General features: G+C 48.0%; 1 protein-coding gene across 2 annotated transcripts in view; it reads right to left on the bottom strand.

The window, feature by feature from the left end:
* LOC132586353 (cytochrome P450 2G1-like) overlaps positions 1–13,417 on the bottom strand; it is a 520,878-nt gene extending 507,461 nt beyond the window's left edge. For both annotated transcript variants that reach the window (XR_009556359.1, XM_060258388.1), the window contains exons 1-6: positions 13,144–13,417; positions 10,964–11,126; positions 6,425–6,574; positions 5,620–5,780; positions 4,443–4,619; positions 3,088–3,229 (exon numbers count right to left, since the gene is read on the bottom strand). Coding sequence is in view for 1 of the 2 variants with exons in the window: in XM_060258388.1 (XP_060114371.1) it covers positions 3,088–3,229; positions 4,443–4,619; positions 5,620–5,780; positions 6,425–6,574; positions 10,964–11,126; positions 13,144–13,323 (973 nt within the window). In the remaining variant the exon portion in view is untranslated. The remainder of the gene's footprint in view (positions 1–3,087; positions 3,230–4,442; positions 4,620–5,619; positions 5,781–6,424; positions 6,575–10,963; positions 11,127–13,143) is intronic.
* Between the last annotated feature and the right edge of the window lie 7,073 nt (positions 13,418–20,490).

The following is a 20,490-nucleotide window of genomic DNA, read 5'->3' as shown; positions in this document are numbered from 1 at the left end:
AGCCCACCACCTCCCAAGGAAGCCTGTTCCACTGAGGAACTGTCAGGAAGTTCTTCCTAATGTTTAGACGAAAGTTCTTTTGATTTAATTTCAACCCATTGGTTTTGGTCCAACCTTCTGGAGCCACAGAAAACAACTCTACACCATCCTCTATATGACAGTCCTTCAAGTACTGGGAGATGGTGATCCTATCACCTCTCCTCTCCAGGCTAAACATATCCAGCTCTTCCAACCTTTCCTCATAGGACTTGGTCTCCAGACCCCTCACCATCTTCATCACCCTCCTCTAGATGCATTCCAGTTTGTTTATACCCTTCTAAACTTTGGTGCCCAAAACTGAACACAGTACTCTAGGTGAGGTCTAACCAGAGCAGAGCAAAGCAATACCATCACTTCACATGATCTGGGCACTATACTTCTCAAAGATTTCAGGTTTTCACGGCTGGCATCATCATTAGGGTTTGTAGAATCTTTCGGGCTCAAGTGCCGTGTTCTACTGGATAAAGTTTTCCTTCCAGACGTTTCGTTCTCAGCTGCGGAGAACATCCTCAGTGGCGTTGCAGCCGGAGCAGGCGCTCAGACCTTCTTGGGTCACAGAACAACCAGCACATTCCAGAGAACAATCAGCACAATCAACAACCATCTTCCTTACCTTCACACCCCTTCCAACCCTCCCAGCAATCAACACAGAACAATGGTCACATTCCACAGCCAGTTTCCTTTTCACTACCCTTCCAGGAAGCCCCACCAAACAATGGACACATCCACAAACCAATTGCCCTTTCACCACACCCCCTCCAGCCTAGAAATAGCAGCTCTCCAGCAGCCCTGGCCTCACTCAATGCACAGCAGCCAAGAAGGTCAGAGCGCCTGCTCCGGCTGCAACGCCACTGAGGATGTTCTCTGCAGCTGAGAACGAAACGTCTGGAAGAAAAACTTTCTCCAGTAGAACACGGCACTTGAGCCCGAAAGATTCTACAAACCCTAATCACTATACTTCTGTTGATAAAGCCCAAAATCACATTGGCCTTTTTAGCTACTGCATCACACTGCTGACTCATGTTCGGTGTACGGTCCACTATGGCCCCTAGATTCTTTTCACACATACTACTGCCAAGGAAAGTCTCCTCCATTCTATAATGATGCATTTGGTTTATTCTACCTAAATGCAGAACTTTACATTTATCCCAGTTAAAATTCATTTTATTTGTTTTAGCCCAGTTTTCTAGCCTGTCAAGATTAGGGTTGCCAGGTCCAATTCAAGAAATACCTGGGGACTTTGGGGGTAGAGCCAGGAGACTTTAGCAAGGATTTGAGATCCAAAATGGCTTGCTAAGCGGACCGGTTCACCGTTGGACCCTCTTCTTAGATAGCACTGGAGTATAATATAGTAGCTGTGTGCCATATAAGAACAGTCGTAGCACTGTGGAACTAATGAGGCTTTAACTTTCTGTATGACTGATGTGTTTTGTATTGATGATACTCTTTTTGTATTCCCACCTGGGGACTGGCAGCCCTCGTCAAGATCACCCTGTATCCTCACTCTGTCTTCTACCGTATTTGCGACCCCTCCCAATTTAGTATAATTTGCAAACAGATGCCCTGCCACTAGGCTAACTAGGTGATTGCTTAGAGTGCTGGTCTTTTGGGAGCGCTGAATTGAGCACTCCCCACGTGATTCAGTGATGTTAACAGTGCAGTGGGGGGGGGGGGGACCAGAAGTTAGCCTTGCGTAGCATGCCAGACAGTCTAGGGCCAGCCCTGTCTGAAAATTTAATGAGCATTCCCTCTATTCCTTCATCCAGATAATTTATAAAGATCATTTATAATGGTGTTTGTGAGTTTCCTGCATAGTGCAGGGGGTTGGACTAGATGACCCTAGAGGTCCCTTCCAACTCTAGGATTCTGTGATTCTTCAGGAGGTGGTGGGCTCTCCTTCCTTGGAGGTTTTGAAGCAGAGGCTTGATGGCCATCTGACAGCAATGAAGGTCCTGTGAATTTGGGGGAGGTATTTGTGAGTTTCCTGCATTGTGCAGGGGGTTGGACTAGATGACCCTGGAGGTCCCTTCCAACTCTAGGATTCTATTAGGAAGAACTTCCTGACCGTTAGAGCGGTTCCTCAGTGAAACAGGCTTCCTCCTCGGGAGGTGATGGGCTCTCCTTCCTTGGAGGTTTTTCAACAGAGGCTAGATGGCCATCTGACAGCAATGAAGATCCTGTGAATTTAGGGGGAGGTGTTTGTGAGTTTCCTGCATTGTGCAGGGAGTTGGACTAGATGACCCTGGAGGTCCCTTCCAACTCTAGGATTCTAGGATTCTTCAGGAGGTGGTGGGCTCTCCTTCCTTGGAGGTTTTTAAACAGAGGCTAGATGGCCATCTGACAGCAATGAAGATCCTGTGCATTTGAGGGGAGGTATTTGTGGGTTTCCTGAATTGTGCAGGGGGTTGGACTAGGTGACCCTGGAGGTCCCTTCCAACTCTAGGATTCTTCAGGAGGTGGTGGGCTCTCCTTCCTTGGAGGTTTTTCAACAGAGGCTAGATGGCCATCTGACAGCAATGAAGATCCTGTGCATTTGAGGGGAGGTATTTGTGGGTTTCCTGCATTGTGCAGGGGGTTGGACTAGGTGACCCTGGAGGTCCCTTCCCACTCTATGATTCTTGGATTCTATGTTGAACAAAACCGGCCCCGAGACATATCCTTGAGGCACTTCACAGATCCCTCCTCTCCAAGAGGATGAGGGACCATTCACAAGCACCCTTGGGGTGCGATCTGTCAGACAGTGACAGATCCACCAAGCTGTGATAGGATCCAAACCACATTTCACCAACTTGTTGTAGAATCAGAGTTGAAAGGAGCCTCCAGGGTCAACAAGACTGTTATGTGGAACCTTACCAGAAGCCTTACTGAAATCAAGATAAACTATCCTGATGTCTACAGCATTCCCCTGATCCAGCAAGGTAGTCACTTCCCCCAAAAGAGAGAGAAGAGTTAGAACATAACGAATACAGGCAATGAACTAAGCAGGCACCAGAGCACAGGGGGACCCACAACAGCGACGCAGAGGGACCTTAGGTCTGGGATGGTCACCTTCTATCTCTGGGTATCGGAGGAGGAGGAGAATCCCGTACTGCATGGTGCTGCTAACCGAAACTGTCCCCGCAAAGAACAGGTTGAGAACAGTCACCGTCAGGTTCTCCTCCAGGAATTCAGAAGCGGGGTTCTCTCTCTCCTGGCAAAGGGAAGAAGGAGACAGTGACTTTGTTAAGTGAGGAAGGAGCTTCGAGTGTTTAGTCAGGATTCCTGGCCCTAAAGTACCCCAGAAATTAGGGTTGCCAAGTTCCAGGTGGTTCCTGGAGATCTCTCCAGACAACCAGATAAGTTCCTCTAAAGAAAATGGCTGATTTGTAAGGTGGACTCTCAATGGAATTATGCCCTATTGGGGCCCCTCCAAACCCCACACTCCCCAAGATTTGCCTCCAAAAGCTCCAGAAATTTCTCAACCCAGAGTTGGCAGCCTTACAAATGGAAAGGCTATAATGATGGAGGCTACTCAGAAAAGTTTAAAAGGTGCATTTTAAAGCACCTGGGAAAGGGGGAAGTGGAATCTGCCCCATAACTTTGGCAGGTTGATGATAGAACAAAACCTTATTTCCCAAGGATGCATTTTAAGATAATGATAATAAAGCTCTGGTTTCTTTTGCTGTGTTCAAAACTTTGCACTGTTTTCTTTGAATGGCTAAACCTTGAGCCTTTTGACATTAGGAATTTCAATTTTTAAAAAAATGAAGGATAAAAATTCAAATTTTGGCCGCTGATGCATTTGTTTGCGTCATTCCATCTAGGGATTTACGGTTCCTGATTTCCCGTGGGAGAATTAGTTTGTGCAGATTTTTTAAAATGCATATTTGGCGGCAGCTGCCACCACAGCACAAAGATCTTCACTTCGTGACTGAAGGTCAGCCATGGCAGCCATTTTGTGGCTAGCTCCGCCTCTTGCAACAGCCATTTTGTGGCTGCAGACACAGTACGCGGTATTTCAACAGTGCCCACAGGATCCAAAAGGTTGGGGACCCCTGAAGTCCACCACAAGATTCCCTTCTCCCAGGAAACAAGAGCTAAAATCGTTTTCCTTGCCCTTTGGGACTGATTTCTTTCCACCACATTCCTTGTGGCTCATCTTTCAGTATTATTACGAACATATGAAGCTGCCTTATACTGAATCCGACCCTCGGTCCATCAAAGTCAGTCTTGTCTACTCAGACTGGCAGCAGCTCTCCAGGGTCTCAAGCTGATGTTTTTCACACCTATTTGCCTGGACACTTTTTTGGAGATGCCAGGGATTGAACCTGGGACCTTCTGCTTCCCAAGCAGATGCTCTGCCACTGAGCCACAGTCCCTCCCCAGTTAACTCAGACTGTCTCTCCTGAACCCCTTACAAGTACCTGCTCCATTTTGGTGAGGAAACAGTCAATGAAATCTCTAGGGCAGTTGGGATCGAACGAGTCTCGGTGCGTTTGTATCCTCCGAGAGATGAAGTCTTTTAACTCATCCATGTAGACAGCTAATTTGCGAAGTGGGCTGGGAAACATTTGCATCAGGCGTGGGGAATAATTGGATAGCTTTGAAAGAAAAGTTATATGTCACCATCAGGGCCTTACAAATCGTGTTTCGGATCTTTTCTCCCCACCCCTGAACTTAAAAAGACTAAGAGGCACCATAAATTTTAAACAAGAAGACAGTGTAATGTAAAGGTCAGTGGTGTTCTGACCAAGCTTGCACATAGAACTTCAAATAGAAAAGAGCATGTAGCAAAAAAAAAATTAACAGAAGACAGTTCAAAAGCAGTCTTTCCAATCACAAAGAAGTGACAATATTCCAGTATTTAGTTCATGGAACTAAAAGAAGCCCTTCCAAAGACGTCTGCTCTAGATATCAAGACGTTTCATCCATCTTTCTTCAGTTTGGAGGCTTATTTATCACTGGAACCCAATCTTTACAATACATTCACAGGAGACCAACAAGATTCAGAACATTTCTTTAAGATTTCCAGGTTTTCTGTCACAGGGTTGGAAATAATGAAGGGAAGAAGAAGACTGCAGATTTATACCCCACCCTTCTCTCTGAATCAGAGACTCAGAGTGGCTTACAATCTCCTATATCTTCTCCCTCCACAACAGACACCCTGTGAGGTGGGTGGGGCTGAGAGAGCTCTCCCAGAAGCTGCCCTTTCAAGGACAACTCCTGTGATAGCTATGGCTAACCCAAGGCCATTCCAGCAACTGCAAGTGGAGAAGTGGGGAATCAGACCCGGTTCTCCCAGATAGGAGTCTGCACACTTCACCACTACACCAAACTGGCTCTCCAGAAGGCATTTCAAGGGTGTATGGTCCCTTTAAATGTGATGGCCAGAACTCTCTTTGGAGTTCAATCGTGCTTGTCACAACCTTGCTCCTGGCTCCACCCCCAAAGTCTCCTGGCTCCACCCCCAAAGTCCCCAGGTATTTCTTGAATTGGACCTGGCAGCTCTAGGATACAGAAGGAACTAGAACTCTTCCTGGGCTCCAAGAGGTCGTGAGACGCAAGGGAAGAGGACACTTCCTGAGCAGTTCCTTCCCTTACCTGGGCCCAAGGGGAGGACAGAAGAACTATGATTTTTTGGATCAAGCCAAGTAAAGCGATGAATTCCTTGTCCTCGTATTCAAACCGGTTGCCAAACACAACGGAGCAGATGACGTTGGAGGTGACATGGCTGAGGGGAACAGTGGGGTCAAAGAAATGCCCTGTGGAATGACAAAGGGAGAGAAGACTGGAATATTTATTGGCTGTTGTGCCAATCATTGCTAGATGAATTACAGGACACATTGCGGCAAATTGCCTGGTCATCAGGAGTGTCCAAAATTTCATAGGTCTCACATTGCCTTTTTAAAAATACATCTTTTCTGTCAGATAATGTCCCCTTGGTCCTTTCCATAGTCAGTTTACCAGCCTCCAGGTGGTGGCTGGAGGTTTCCAGGAATTACAACTGGTTTCCAGGAGACAGAGATCAGATCCCCTGGAGAAAACGGACGCTTCGGAGGATGGAATCTGTGGTATCATAGCGAGCTGAGGCTCTTCCCCTCCCCAACTGAGAGCTGCCCCAAGAGGAAACAGGGACGGAACTTGACAGTGAACTGACAAAAGGAGACATGACCATTGAACTGGACAAATCGACACACACCTGCTTCAGAAGTTTCTAGCCTTTAAAAGAAATGTTATCGTTCAAAATTTCAGAACATTTTGTATCTGGAGAGATATACCATACTTCAAACCTGTGCAAAAAACTTCAAGTTGTGTCTTTAAAAAGAACAGTTACCCTTTTCTCCCACCCCACCCCACCCATGAGGAAAATAGCATTCTCTTGAGGGAAGGAAATAACCAGGTTCACCTTCTGTTTTCTTTAGTTCTTCCACCAAGAACTGAACTTCCTCCTGGATCCGTTCCTCTATGGATCTCTTCCCCATTCCAAAGTTCCTCAGAGTCATAAGGGAGAACCGACGGAGTTGCCTCCACCGCTCCCCATTGGTGAAAACCACTCCTGAAAATGACAAAACAGGATGATGGGTTTGTTCTCTAGCTCCTCTCGATGGATCTGATCTTTAGGCTGATCCTGCATTGAGCAGAAGGTGGGACTAAACGGCCTGCGTGGCCCCTTCCAACTCTCTGATTCTGTGATACCATTAAGGCTTTGTGATGCCTAAGGGGATGAGAAATTGGGAAACGGGACCTTAACGTTTCTTGAGAAAATGTGGGTTTTCCATTAATACCAGGGCCTGAGGCCTTAACCTGACAGAGTTAGTGTCTAATGTCAGCTGGGGTTTTGTTTTTGATCTGCAGGTACCTTCCCTTGTGAACGTCTGAGATAAGCTGTTCTAGCCATATTTGTGATTCTCCTCAGCTTCCTTGCCACACCTTTGCTGGAGAGCCAGTCTGGGCTTTTATTACCCAGATGCCACCCTGGAAGTCTCTGCTACTTCAGGTTTCCTCCTGGCTGGTCCTTGACGTTTTTGCCGTGACCAGATGGCCACAAGGTGGCATCCGTAGCAATGTCTGTAATTTCACATAGACCCAAGCGGGCAGCCGTGTTGGTCTGAAGCAGTTGAACAAAGCCGGAGTCAAATTGCACCTTTAAGTCCAACGGAAGTTTTATTCAGAATGTAAGCTTTCATGTGCTAAAAGCACACTTCTTCAGGCAAGGGGATCAGGTATAGGGACTGAAATACATGCAGTTTGTTGATTAAGAGGGCAAACTCATACAGAGCTCAGTGAACCACACTATTCCACTATGTGCTCCCAGCTCTATGTGCTGCCCATGGAATGCTGTTCACCACTTTGGGGGGTAGGCAGCAATTTTCTCTAGGCTAGTATTGCCAGAGATCCTGGAGGGGTTTTTTTGCCATCTTCTGGGCATGGAACAAGGGTCACTGGGTTTGTGCGCGTGTGTGGGGGAGGTATTTGTGAATTTTCTGCACTGTGCGGGGGGTTGGATTGGATGACCCTGGAGGCCCCTTCCAACTCTACGATTCTGTGTTACTGGCATCACACAGAAAGTGAAGTCATCACACCGGTGACATCTGGGCAACACTTTGATTTTGGGCAAAAACTCTATGGTAGAAGTTGGTTTTACAGTAGGGTTTTTGCCTAAATACCAGCGCCTCACAGTGATGTTGCAGCATCAGAAATTCTGGCGCATCAGGAACTAATTTGGGATCAAATGATTGGTCTGCAGTGGGGAGGGGGTACTCAGCAGACCTCTTCCATAAACAGGAAAACCTCTGTCAGAGAAACAGAATGTGAACAGGATCTCATACCTGTACTGTCTTAATAAAATATGCTAATGAACTATGAATTTATTTTCACTCTGGACCATACAGCTACAGCTCTGTCAGACTTCATACGCAGAGATATATTTTTGCCCTGGGTGTGTCTCCTAAAAGAACAGCTGTTCATATTTTGTACATAGCTATCCTGTCATAGACTGGGTATCTCAGCTACTAATAATACAGAGAACTTGAGATTGCCCATGATTTTTGGGTGAGATAGTTTATCCCTTCCATCGTCCGTGTGAATGGGCCTTTTCGATCGTCGCTCTGCTGCGCTGGTAGAATCAACTACTGGATGAGGTGCGGGCCCTGCGGAGTCTTGACCAATTCCGTAGGGCCTGCAAGACCACTCTTTTTAAAATGGCCTTTGCCTAAATGAAGGCTTTATGTAGACCTGCAGTAGATATAATCTACTATATCCATCCGCCACACTCACTGAGGAAAGTATCCGAGATGTAACACTGAAAATGTTAATTTTAATTGCAAATGATGGTTTTAATTGTGTTGGTTTTATTTATGAATTATGTATTGAACTGTATTGATGTTTTATATTGTAAATTGTAATTTTATATGTTGTAAGCTGCTCTGAGCCTGCTTTGGCGAGGAGGGCGGGATATAAATAAAATGTATTATTATTATTATTACCAGCTCTGTATGGCTCTGCTCAGCTCTGTATGGCTTTGCTCACTGTGCTGGATTCCTCATCTGATGAAGTGGGCTTAAGAGCACATGAAAGCTGACGTTCTGAATAAAAGTGTTGGTACACCTTTTGTTCTATGATTCTATGTGCGGGCACACTTCTTCAGATGCGCAAGCATACAAAAGCTGATGCCCAGAATTAAATGTGGTTGGTCTTTGAGGTGCCTGACTGAATTCAGACTTTGTTTTGCTACTTCAGACTAGGCCAGCGCAGCAACTCACCTGACTCTAACCTACAGTTAATGCTCTGCACCGCAGAGGCATGTAAATGACACCACACACATGGGGGAATATAGGAACTGAAAAGAATGGAGGGCTGGTGCAAATAGACAATCACAGCCGTTTTCCTTTGCTGATACCACCTGTAAGTTCTCAAAGTGATCATGTCTGGCTAGGCCCTGGCCCTACAGGTGTTGTGTGTATATATGTGAAATACAACAGAGAGAGACGCAGATGAAGAAAGTGAGAGAAGGAGCTGGGACTTAAGACCCCAAAGCGAACCCACTCTCTGAGAATCTGCCGCTCATTTGCGCTCTGCAAAAGGAGTGCCGACTGGTTTCCGCTATGCTCTGCTTGTAAATAAAATTAATGCAATAGTTCCATAACGGCTCTTGCATCCAAAAGGAACAAAACAATGCAGCAATCCCCAAGGGACATTACACACACGTTCAAGGGTCATTTTGTAGAAAAAGAGGTGCCGGAGCTTATTAGCACAACTCATTTGCATACCATTTGCATATGCCGCAAACCTCTGACATCACCAGAAGGCGTACTAAATTATATCCGCTCAGCATCTACTAGGGTTGCCAAGTCCAATTCAAGAAGTATCTGGGGACTTTGGGGGTGGAGCCAGGAGACTTTGGGGGTGAAGCCAGGAGACATTAGGGGTGGAGCCAAGATCAAGGCTGTGACAAGCATAATTGAACTCCAAAGGGAGTTTGGGCCATCATATTTAAAGGGACGGCACAGCTTTTCAATGTCTTCTTTCCATAGGAAATAATGAAGGATAGGGGCACCTTCTTTTGGGGCTCATAGAATTGGACTCCTTGGTCAAATCGTTTTGAAACTTGGGGGGTATTTTAGGGAGAGGCACTAGATGCTATACTGAAAATATGGTGCCTCTACCTCAGCCCGCCCCCCCAGAGCCCCAGATACCCGCGGATTAATTCTCCATGATTTTCTATGGGAATAAATCTCCATAGGGAATAATAAGAGTTCCCAGCAGACATTCCCCTCCCCACCGCTTTCTGATGACCCTAAAGCGGGGGGGGGGGCCCTCCAAACCGGGGGATCCCCTGCCCCCACCTGGGGATTGGCAACCCTAGCATCTACCTTAAAATGCTTCTTGAATTACCATCGTCACGATTAAACCTGACTCCCATCATACTTTTTAAATTAATTACTTTCTCCTCTGTGGCCACAGTGGCAGGATTAAGATTTCCATCTGCTGGCTTTATATGTTTTGGTTACTTTCCATTTTTTGTGGAGAAAATATTAGAAAATGTGTCAAATCTCAGTGTTCAGCAAAATCCTCACAGGGGGGTTTGAAGAATGGAGCCCAGAAGCAAGTGGGTTTTTTTTTGGGGGGGGGGGGTAAAGAAAGAAAGAGCACAATAAAATTGAGAGAATCCTGAGCTCTGCTCCTGTGCGTTCCTGCCCCAAATGAGACCTGCACATGCTCATTTCCACCTCTCAATATATTTTATAGCGGGGTGGCCAACAGTAGCTCTTCAGATGTTTTTTGCCTACAACTCCCATCAGCCCCAGCCAGCATGGCTGATGGCTGGGGCTGATGGGAGTTGTAGACAAAAAACATCTGGAGAGCTACCGTTGGCCAGCCCTGTTTTATAGGAATGCCTCCCTTTTGCTTCCAGCAAGCCACTGTGATCAGCATAAGACCATAAGAGAAGCCATGTTGGATCAGGCCAGTGGCCCATCCAGTCCAACACTCTGTGTCACACAGTGGCCAAAAAAACCAAGTGCCATCAGGAGGTCCACCAGTGGGGCCAGGACACTACAAGCCCTCCCAATGTGCCCCCCAGCACCAAGAATACAGAGCATTCCTGCCCCAGACTTAAGAACATAAAAGAAGCCATGTTGGCTCAGGCCAATGGCCCATCCAGTCCAACACTCTGTGTCACACAGTGGCCAAACCCCCCCAAAACACTCAAGTGCCATCAGGAGGTTCACAAGTGGGTCTAGAAGCCCTTCCACTTTGCCCCCCCACCAAGCACCAAGAATACAGAGCATCACTGCCCCCAGACAGTTCCAATACTACACTGTGGCTAATAGCCACTGATGGACCTCTGCTCCATATTTTTATCCAATCCCCCCTTGAAGCTGTCTATAAATTTTGATTTACACATGCACTGCAAATAATCTGTTTTCCCCCCTTGTATATTCACCATAATCTGAGAACTTCTTGTCCAGAATTGGCATTGGTGCCCTCCCACTAAAATTTTCAGCATGATCCACAAGCGCTTCCTTCACTGCTTGATAGCCACAAAGCACCACAGTTGGCTGGGAGCCCGTGTAGATTGTGAAAACGGGACCGTACTGCTCTTGGAGCTACCAGGAGACACAAAAACATGCAGAAGATGTAGGACAATATCTCTGGAGAAACACAATGAGACTTCTTTTCCCCGCACCAGCAGAAAGGCCCTCATCACCACAACGATCAATAGTTCTAACTCTTATTGGGCTGTCCAGAGTCACCAAGTTCCGCCCCCCACAGCCACCTCCAGGGGATGGGGGGGTCAGTGTTGCCAGATCCAATGCACTGGGATGTCTGCTCACTGGATTTAAACATTTTGTGGACTTTAAGGCAGTATTGAAACTTTTTGCACAATTGTGCAAGCACTTTGTCATCGTCAAGACTAATTATTGTGAAGTTTATGGCTATTTAAAAGATTATAAGCAGCAGTACTGCAGTGCTCTGGTCTGAACTCTCTGCTCACGACCTGAGTTCAATTCCGGCGGAAGCTGGGTTCAGGTAGCTGGCCTGAGGCTGACTCAGCCTTCCATCCTTCCGAGGTCGGTGAAATGAGTACCCAGCTTGCTTGGGGGAAAGTGCAGATGACTGGGGAAGGCAAGGGCAAACCACCCCGTAAAAAGTCTGCCGTGAAAACGATGTGAAAGCGACGTCACCCCAGAGTTGGAAACGACTGGTGCTTGCACAGGGGATCTTTCCTTTCCTATGTGACTTGTTTACTTGATGCTTTATAAACCAGTTACAAATTGGCTAGAAGTAATAATTGAAGTGTATTAGTAATTTGTCAAGGATCTTTCAATTGTCTTCTTCACCCAAAGGGTGATTAACACATGGAATTCACTGCCACAGGAGGTGGTGGCGGCTACAAACATAGCGAGCTTCAAGAGGGGATCAGATACATATGGAGCAGAGGTCCATCAGTGGCTATTAGCCACAGGGTATAGATGGGGACTGGGGAAGGCAATGGCAAACCCCCCATAAAAAGTCTGCCATGAAAACGTTGCGATGCGACGTCACCCCAGAGTCGGAAATGACTGGTGCTTGCGCAGGAGACTACCTTTACCTTTATAGATGGAGCTCTCTGTTTGGGGCAGTGATGCTCTGTATTCTTGGTGCTTGTGGGGAGGCAACAGTGTGAGGTCTTTTCTGGAGTTCTGGCCCTGCTGGTGGACCTCAGTTTCTTTAACTGGCATGAGAACCGCTAATGCTGGATAAAGAAACTGACTAGTCGCGTGCATCTTGTTGTGAGTGTTGATTCCTGATTTGATCCAGGCGAAGGTCTACAACTGAAACGCGGCTTTTTAAACCTAGGGAATGTGTTGTCATTTGCACTTCATTAGAAAGACATTGTCTCATGTGTTGAGTCGTCAATGTACTGCAAAGGAGCTTTTGACATCGCAGACAACATCATCATCCATCAGGAGAGGTCAAAGCGCACCTGCTAGAACTGTGCACTCCTTGGAGTCTTTATTCTACACTTGGGGAATGGCAATCCTACCAAGCACCCAGAATGCAGAGCATAAGAACTTAAGAGAAGCCATGTTGGATCAGTCCAATGGCCCATCCAGACCAACACTCTGTGTCACACAGTGGCCAAAAACCCAGGTGCCATCAGGAGGTCCATCAGTGGGGCCAAGGCACTAGAAGCCCTCCCACTGTGCCCCTCCAAAGCACCCAGAATACAGAGCATCACGGCCCCAGACAGAGAGTTTCAATGATAAGCTGTGGCTAAACTACATTAGAATGTTTCAAAGAGCAGGAGAGCAACCAACTCATCCCCCTCACCTCACCATAGAAGCAAAGCTATCAGCATTTTGATTTTACAAAGTGAGAACCGAAGGCAGCGTGGGTTTTCTCCTCTAGATCTTGCAGGTGTCATAGGGAAGATCTGACACCCCCCCCCTCCAGCCAATAAGGAGCTCTCCCTGCCCAAAGAACACGAGCGGAAAGTCTTCTGCACATGATCAGAGGTGACTGCTAGCTCTACCCACGAGACAGCCGACCCTCCTCTTCCATTCTCGACTGCGGAGTCCATCCTTGAAAAGGGCACACACACACACACGGTGCCCCTCACACCAGCCAAGCGATGCTCACCCGAAACAAGGACTGGATGATATTCTGAACGTTGACTTGGAACAAGTTGCCCACCAAAGGCAGGGGGGTGGGGCCGGGGGGCAGTTCAGCCCTGCTGCTGGGTCTTCTCCAGAGAAGCAGGATGAGGAGGCCTGCAATGCAGAAAGCCAGGAAGAAGGAAACCACTCCAGGCAGGTCCATCTGGGAGCCTGAAGACCTTGTCCCTCTCACTGCTGAAATTCCAGTTGTGCAAAGGAGGAGACAACCGTCCCAACGCTACGCTATAAAGCTAGAGAAACGCCCCAGAGCTCTTACTGATTATTAACTCAGTTCCATGAATGGATGAGTAGGAAGGTGCTGATTGGGAGAAAGTTCAGCCGGCATGGAGCTGGTTCAAGGCTGCTGTCTGAATATAAAGGGCAGTGGAAGATCTCTTTCACTATATAATGTTGTGCCCTTTGTATTCAGACCTAAGAAGCAGGTTCCTTTCTGGAATTTTAAGCCCAGTACACAACTTATCTGACAATGAAAAATTGATTTATTTATTTTTTTTACTTAGACGTTAACCCCTTGGTCTCATGCAACGTAGTGCTTCTTGCATTAGCAGCTAGAAAAGTTTGATCCAAAGTGGCTCCTAGAGAGCCAGTGTGGTGTAGTGGTGAAGTGCGCAGACTCTTATCTGGAAGAACCAGGTTTGATTCCCCACACCTCTACTGAGCTCTCTACAGAGCTCTCTCAGCCCCACCCACCTCAGATGGTGTCTGTTGTGGGGGGAGAAGATATAGGAGATTGTGAGCTGCTCTAGGAATGGCAGAGTGAAGGAAAAGGACAAGTCCCCTGTGCCAGCACCAGTCGTTTCTGACTCTGAGGTGACGTTGCTTTCACAACATTTCCACGGCAGACTTTTTTATGGGGTGGTTTGCCATTGCCTTCCCCAGTCATCTACGCTTTCCCCCCAGCAAGCTGGGGACTCATTTTCCCGACCTCGGAAGGAATGGAAGGCTGAGTCAACCTCAAGCCGGCTACCTGAAAACCCAGCTTCCACCAGGGATCAAACTCAGGTCGTGAGCAGAGCTTAGGACTGCAGTACTGCAGCTTCAACACTCTGCGCCACGGGCAGATATGAAGGGCAGGATATAAATCCAATGTCATCGTCTTTTTCTTCTCCTCCTCCTAATACACCACATTGAGCTCTATAGTCCAGCACAGTTATTATGATTTTAAACATACCAACAATGTACTTATGAAATTTTGGAAGTGTACAATTCTAACCTGAAGATCTGCTTTTTAACTAATTTTCATACAGTCATTTTATATTGTAATGGCCAGTGGCCACATACAATAAAGCTATGACCCGTCTACCCAGCTGGGGCCTCTTTGCAGGGGGGCTGGACCGTAAAGGCAGAGGGCATTGTGGGAGATCAAGATGGGGAGCCGGGTTAGTCTTTCTGTAGCCCTGTGGTGCAAAGTGGTAAAGCTGTGGTCCTGCACTAAGCTCTGTTCATGACCTGAGTTCAATCCCGGCGAAAGCTGGTTCAGGTAGCCGGCTGAGGTTGACTCAGCCTTCCATCCTTCCGAGGTGGGTAAAATGAGTCCCCAGCTTGCTGGGGGGAAAGCGTAAATGACTGGGGAAGGCTATGGGAAACCACCCCGTAAAAAGTCTGCCTTGAAAAAGTTGTGAAAGCAACATCACCCCAGAGTTGGAAACGACTGGTGCTTGCACAGGGGACCTTTTACCTGACCTTTTTAGCATCAGGAAAGAGCCAGGATCGAGCAGCACCTTCAAGACTGACAACCTTTGTGGCCTCAGGGAAGGAGTCACTTTTGTGACTCACTGCTCAGTTCTTCAGGTTCCGTATCACAAGAAGAAGGCCTGGGGTTGCCAATCCCCAGTGGGAAGCAGGGGAGACCCTCGTTCTACAAAAAAGTCAATTTCAGTGAAATTTACAAGAATATGTTGCTCAGCACGAAGAATTTTTTAGACTCACTGTTGAAGGAATATCTCATACTATTTTATAACATACAATGTACGTAGCCAAAATTTTAAATCCAAATTACATTAAAGCATTTGCCATTTTTCATCATGAAAGAGTCCATGTAGAGTAAAGACTCCAAGGAGTGAACAGGTGCGCTTTGCCCTCTCCAGATGGATGACGATGTTGTCTGAGATGTCAAAAGCTCCTTTGCAGTACATTGAAGACTCAGCACATGAGACAATGTCTTTCTAATGAAGTGCAAATGACCACACGTTCCCTAGGTTTAAAAAGCCGTGTTTCGGTTGCAGACCTTCGTCTGGATCAAATCTGGAACCAACGCTCACAACAAGATGCACGCGACTAGTCAGTTTCTTTATCTGGCATTAGCGGTTCTCATGCCGGTTAAAGAAACTGAGGTCCACCAGCAGGGCCAGAACTCTAGAAAAGTCCTCACACTGTCCCCGCCCCCCCCACCTCCACAAGCACCAAGATTACAGAGCATCACTGCCCCAGACAGAGAGCTCCATCTATAAAGGTAAAGGTAGTCTCATTAGCGGTTCTCCCATTAGCGGATCCCCTGGTTTAAAGGCCTTCCCCCTGCTACAAGGTCCTCAGAAAGCAGGAGGAGGGGAGGGAAATGTCTGCTAGGAACTCTATTATTCCCTATGAAGACTTATTTCCATAGAAAATAATGGAGAATTGATTGGCGGTAGGGTTGCCAATCCCCAGGTGGGAGCAGGGGATCCCCCGGTTTGGAGGCCCTCCCCCCGCTTCAGGGTCATCAGAAAGCGGGGGGAGGGGAGGGAAATGTCTGCTGGGAACTCTATTATTCCCTATGGAGATTTATTCTCATAGAAAATAATGGAGAATTGATCTGCTGGTATCTGGGGCTCTGGGGGGCTGTTTTTTGAGACAGAGGCACCAAATTTTCAGTACAGCATCTAGTGCCTCTCCCCAAAATATCCCCCAAGTTTCAAAAAGATTGGACCTGGGGGTCCAATTCTATGAGCCCCAAAAGAAGGTGCCCCTATCTTTCATTATTTCCTATGGAAGGAAGGCATTGAAAAGGTGTGCCGTCCCTTTAAATGTGATGGCCAGAACTCCCTTCAGAGTTCAATTATGCTTGTCACAGCCTTGTTCTTGGCTCCGCCCCAATGTCTCCTGGCTCCACCCCCAAAGTCCCCAGATATTTCTTAAATTGGACTTGGCAACCCTAATTGGCGGGTTTCTGGGGCTCTGGGGGAGGCTGTCGTTTGAGTTAGAGGCACCAAATTTTCAGTATAGCATCCAATGCCTCTCCCCAAAACACCCTCTAAGTTTCAAAAGGATTGGACTAGGGGTCTAGTTCTATGACCCCCAAAAGAAGGTCCCCTAGCCTTCATTATTTCCTATGGAAGGAAGGCAGTTAAAAGGTGTGGGGTCCCTTTAAATGTAATGACCACAACTCCCTTTGGAGTTCAATTATGCTTGCCACACCCTTGCTCCTGGCTCCACCCCCAATGTCTCCTGGCTCCACCCCCAAAGTCCCCAGATATTTCTTGAATTGGACTTGGCAACCCAAAGAGGCCCTGTGATTGTGCCTTCTCTAGGGTAGCACCCCAGAGAACCCTTCGTGTTTGCAGATTAATCATGACCCAAGAGACCTTGGACCCACAATCTTTTATCTACTCAGAGAGTCCACATTACATCAGGTAAAGGGACTTGGCAAAAACAATATTCCTCCCCTTTCATGCCCCTGTGAGATTCTGAAACCGATTTCCGCAGAGAGAAATGGCAGTGTGCTTTTTGAGGGTGAATATTCTTTTCCAGAGACTGTGGACGAGAAGCCCTCCTGAAGTGGGTCTGCAGAATATCTGGAAGGTTCTTCTCAAGGATCGGGGCCTGGCCTGTTCGTCCGCAGGTTCAAATTATGGGGCAGCCACCGTGTTCTTCGCTCCTACAGCATCCTGCTGAGCCACCCTGCCCCACACTGATGCCCATGCTGTGTCAGCACACATTGAGGGGTTTTGACCCCTCTTGGGGGCTCTACAAGTCTTCACATCTGCAGGTATTTTAAGAATACAAGAGAAGACTTGTTGGATTAGGCCAGTGCCCCATCCATACCAACACTCAGTGTCGCAAAGCAGCCCAAACCAAGGGGCCCTCAGGAGGTCCACCAGTGGGGCCAGAACTCCAGAAGCCCTCCCACTGTTGCCCCCAAGTGCCAAAAATACAGAACATCACTGCCCCAGACACAGGAACAGGAAAGAAGCCATGTTGGATTAAGCCAATGGCCCATCCAGTCCAACACAGTGGTCAAAATTCAGGGGATGTCAGGAGATCCACCAGTGGGGCCAGAACTCCAGAAGCCCTCCCACTGTTGCCCCCCAAGTGCCAAGAATACAGAACATCACTGCCCCAGACACAGGAACAGGAAAGAAGCCATGTTGGATTAAGCCAATGGCCCATCCAGTCCAACACAGTGGTCAAAATTCAGGGGATGTCAGGAGATCCACCAGTGGGGCCAGAACTCCGGAAGCCCTCCCACTGTTGCCCCCCAAGTGCCAAGAATACAGAACATCACTGCCCCAGACACAGGAACAGGAAAGAAGCCATGTCGGATCAAGCCAATGGCCCATCCAGTCCAACACTCTGTGCCACACAGTGGTCAAAACTCAGGGGACGTCAGGAGATCCACCTGTGGAGCCAGAACTCCGGAAGCCCTCCTTCTGTGCCCCCCAGAGCCAAAAAACCCCAGCATCACTGCCCCAGACAGAGTGTTCCATCTATACCTTGTGGCTAATATGATATGTTTATCCAATCCCCTCTTGAAGCTTGTCTATGCTTGATAGGAGGGGAGGCAGCCGAGCGCTACAGTTCACCGAAGTCTCTCCAAAGAGATGGCAAAATTAAACCTGGTGCCTTCTGCATGCCAACCAGGTGCTCAGTCCTTCTTCTTTGAAGGTACCTTATGTCAAGTCTGACTGCTGGTCCAACTAGCCCAGAATTGCCCTCTTAACCTCTCCAGAACCTCTGCCAGCAAAAGGCGTTTCTCAAGACCCGCTACATTTTCAGCAGGGATCTCAGGGAAAGAAAGGAATGGTGGTGGGTGCGGCATGTAAGGTTTCTGCTCCAGTTCCGAGCCTTGGCCCCTAATTCACAAGAGCTACATAAGGTTGCCAACTCCAGGTCAGGAACTTCCTGGAAATTTGGGAGTGAAACTTAGGGAGGGCAGGATTTGAGGAAGGGGAAGGCCTCAGCAGGGAATAATGCCACAAAGTCCACCCTCCAAAAAAGCCCTTTTCTCCAGGGGAACAGATCTCCTTCTTTTGGAGACTGGTTGTAATGCCAGGAGATCTCCAGGCCCTGCCTGGAGGTTGGTAACCCTGCTAGGTCACCACCCCTGCCCTCGCTTTCTGTAGCAGTGATTCACAAAGCCCCCTTTCCCTTGAGTGGACGGATGCCTCGTTTATCCCAAAGAGTAATTTGCTACTAAAGACACTCTCTTTCCATCAATCCACCACGGGCCTGACAAGCATCACGCATAGCGACCAAGAGATTAAAATGATGATTAAATTCTCCCTTGGCTGCCCAGGGATTAGAGACCATTCAAATGCCGGCAGCAATAATCCCCGAGGGCATTACGGAGGGGAGGGGATGCTGCTATTCTGCAACGGAACGCAGCCGTCCTTTCAAGAGGGTCCAGAAAGCCCACGTTCCGTTCGGCCTCCTCAGGCAGAGGAGCCCCTTCAAGGGCTGGGGCAGAAGAAAGGCAAATTGTGAGAAACCGAAAAGAGCTTGGGGATATTTGAAAAGATAAATTGACAACCCAGGTTTTTACCGGGCGTGGCATAGTATCTTGAGCAGCTCTGTTCTTTTGGGCTAATTGCCCAGCCCCAGGGAAGATGTGCTTCTTCCGGGGAGGGGAAGAGAAAGAGCAGAGAAAGGAGCTGTCCCCCAAACTGCGGTAGGTGACTTGCCTCAGGTAGGCTGACCACCTCAGGTATTTTCAGGAGCTGCATGGAACACACCCCTTGCTCCGTTGCCTGCCCATCGATTGCCAGTCTCAATTCAAGGGATTGGCTATCACATACAAAGCCCTCTGCGGCCTCGCCCCAGCAAGTCCGCCTCTCTCCTGACTTTGCTCACGGCAGCGGCAGCTTCTGCAGGGCCCAGCCTGCAGACGGGCAAAACTGATACCAGCTGGTCTTTGGGCCTTCTCTGCTGTGGCTCCCACCTTCTGGATTGGCCTTCCTGGAGGAGGTGAGGAAAGCCCCCTTTCTTCTGGCTTCCTGCAAGCTCCGTAAAACGCAATTGTTCAAGAAGGCTTTTTGCATAGGTCAATAGGATCACACTGTCATGTAGTGGTCAGAAATTTGTGTTGGTAAAGGGACAGGTCCTATACGGCTGTATTGCTGCTAATCACTCCAGCCTACGGTTGCCAATGCCCAGGCGGGGGCAGGGGATCCCCTGGTTTTGAGGCCCTCCCCCCACTTCGGGGTCATCAGAAAGTGGGGAAGAAAATGTCCACTGAGCACTCCATTACACCCTATGGAAACTGATTCCCATAGGGTAGAATGGAGAATTAATCTGTGGGTATGTGAGGCTCCTGAGGGGCTGTTTTTTGAGGTAGAGGCACCAGATTTTCAGCATAGCATCCAGTATCACTCCCTTAAATACCCTCCAAATTTCAAAAGGATTGGACCAGGGGGTCCAATTCTATGAGCCCCCAAAGAAGGTGCTCCTATCCTTCAATATTTCCAATGGAGAAAAAGCATGTAAAGGGTGTGCGGTCCCTTTAAATGTGATGGCCAAAACTCCCTTTGGAGTTCAATTATGCTTGGAGAATGCATTTAGAATTAAAGTTACTTTCTTTTCACCTCCCTCCCATCTATTTTCCTTCCTTCCTCTCTCAAACATCTGACGTTCGGGTCTCGCGGCTCTCAAATATCTGATACTTATTTTTTGTGGCTCTTACGTTAAGCAAGTTTGGCTACCTCTGGAATGCAGGTTGGGGGGTACTGCCAGGGGAGGATGGGGTTTGGGGACGCAGCTTGGGATCTGATGCTGTAGAACCTGTCCTCAGAAACCATTTCCTCCAGCGGAACTGACCTCTGTCGTTTGGAACTCAGCTGCAATTCCAGCAGAATTCTGTGCCCCACCTAGAGGCTGGTTGCCCTAAATGTCTAGCTCATGAACATATGAAGCTGCCTTATACTGAATCAGACCCTCCGTCCATCAAAGTCAGTATTGTCTTCTCAGACTGGCAGCAGCTCTCCAGGGTCTCAAGCTGCGGTTTTTCACACCTATTTGCCTGGACCCTTTTTTGGAGATGCCAGGGATTGAACCTGGGACCTTCTGCTTCCCAAGCAGATGCTCTACCACTGAGCCACCATCCCTCCCCATGTTTTGT

The sequence above is a fragment of the Heteronotia binoei genome, chromosome 17 (assembly GCF_032191835.1).
Source record: "Heteronotia binoei isolate CCM8104 ecotype False Entrance Well chromosome 17, APGP_CSIRO_Hbin_v1, whole genome shotgun sequence".
Taxonomy (NCBI): Eukaryota; Metazoa; Chordata; class Lepidosauria; order Squamata; family Gekkonidae; genus Heteronotia; species Heteronotia binoei.
Note: the sequence above shows the minus strand (reverse complement) of the source record. Positions and strands in the feature narration are given on the sequence as shown.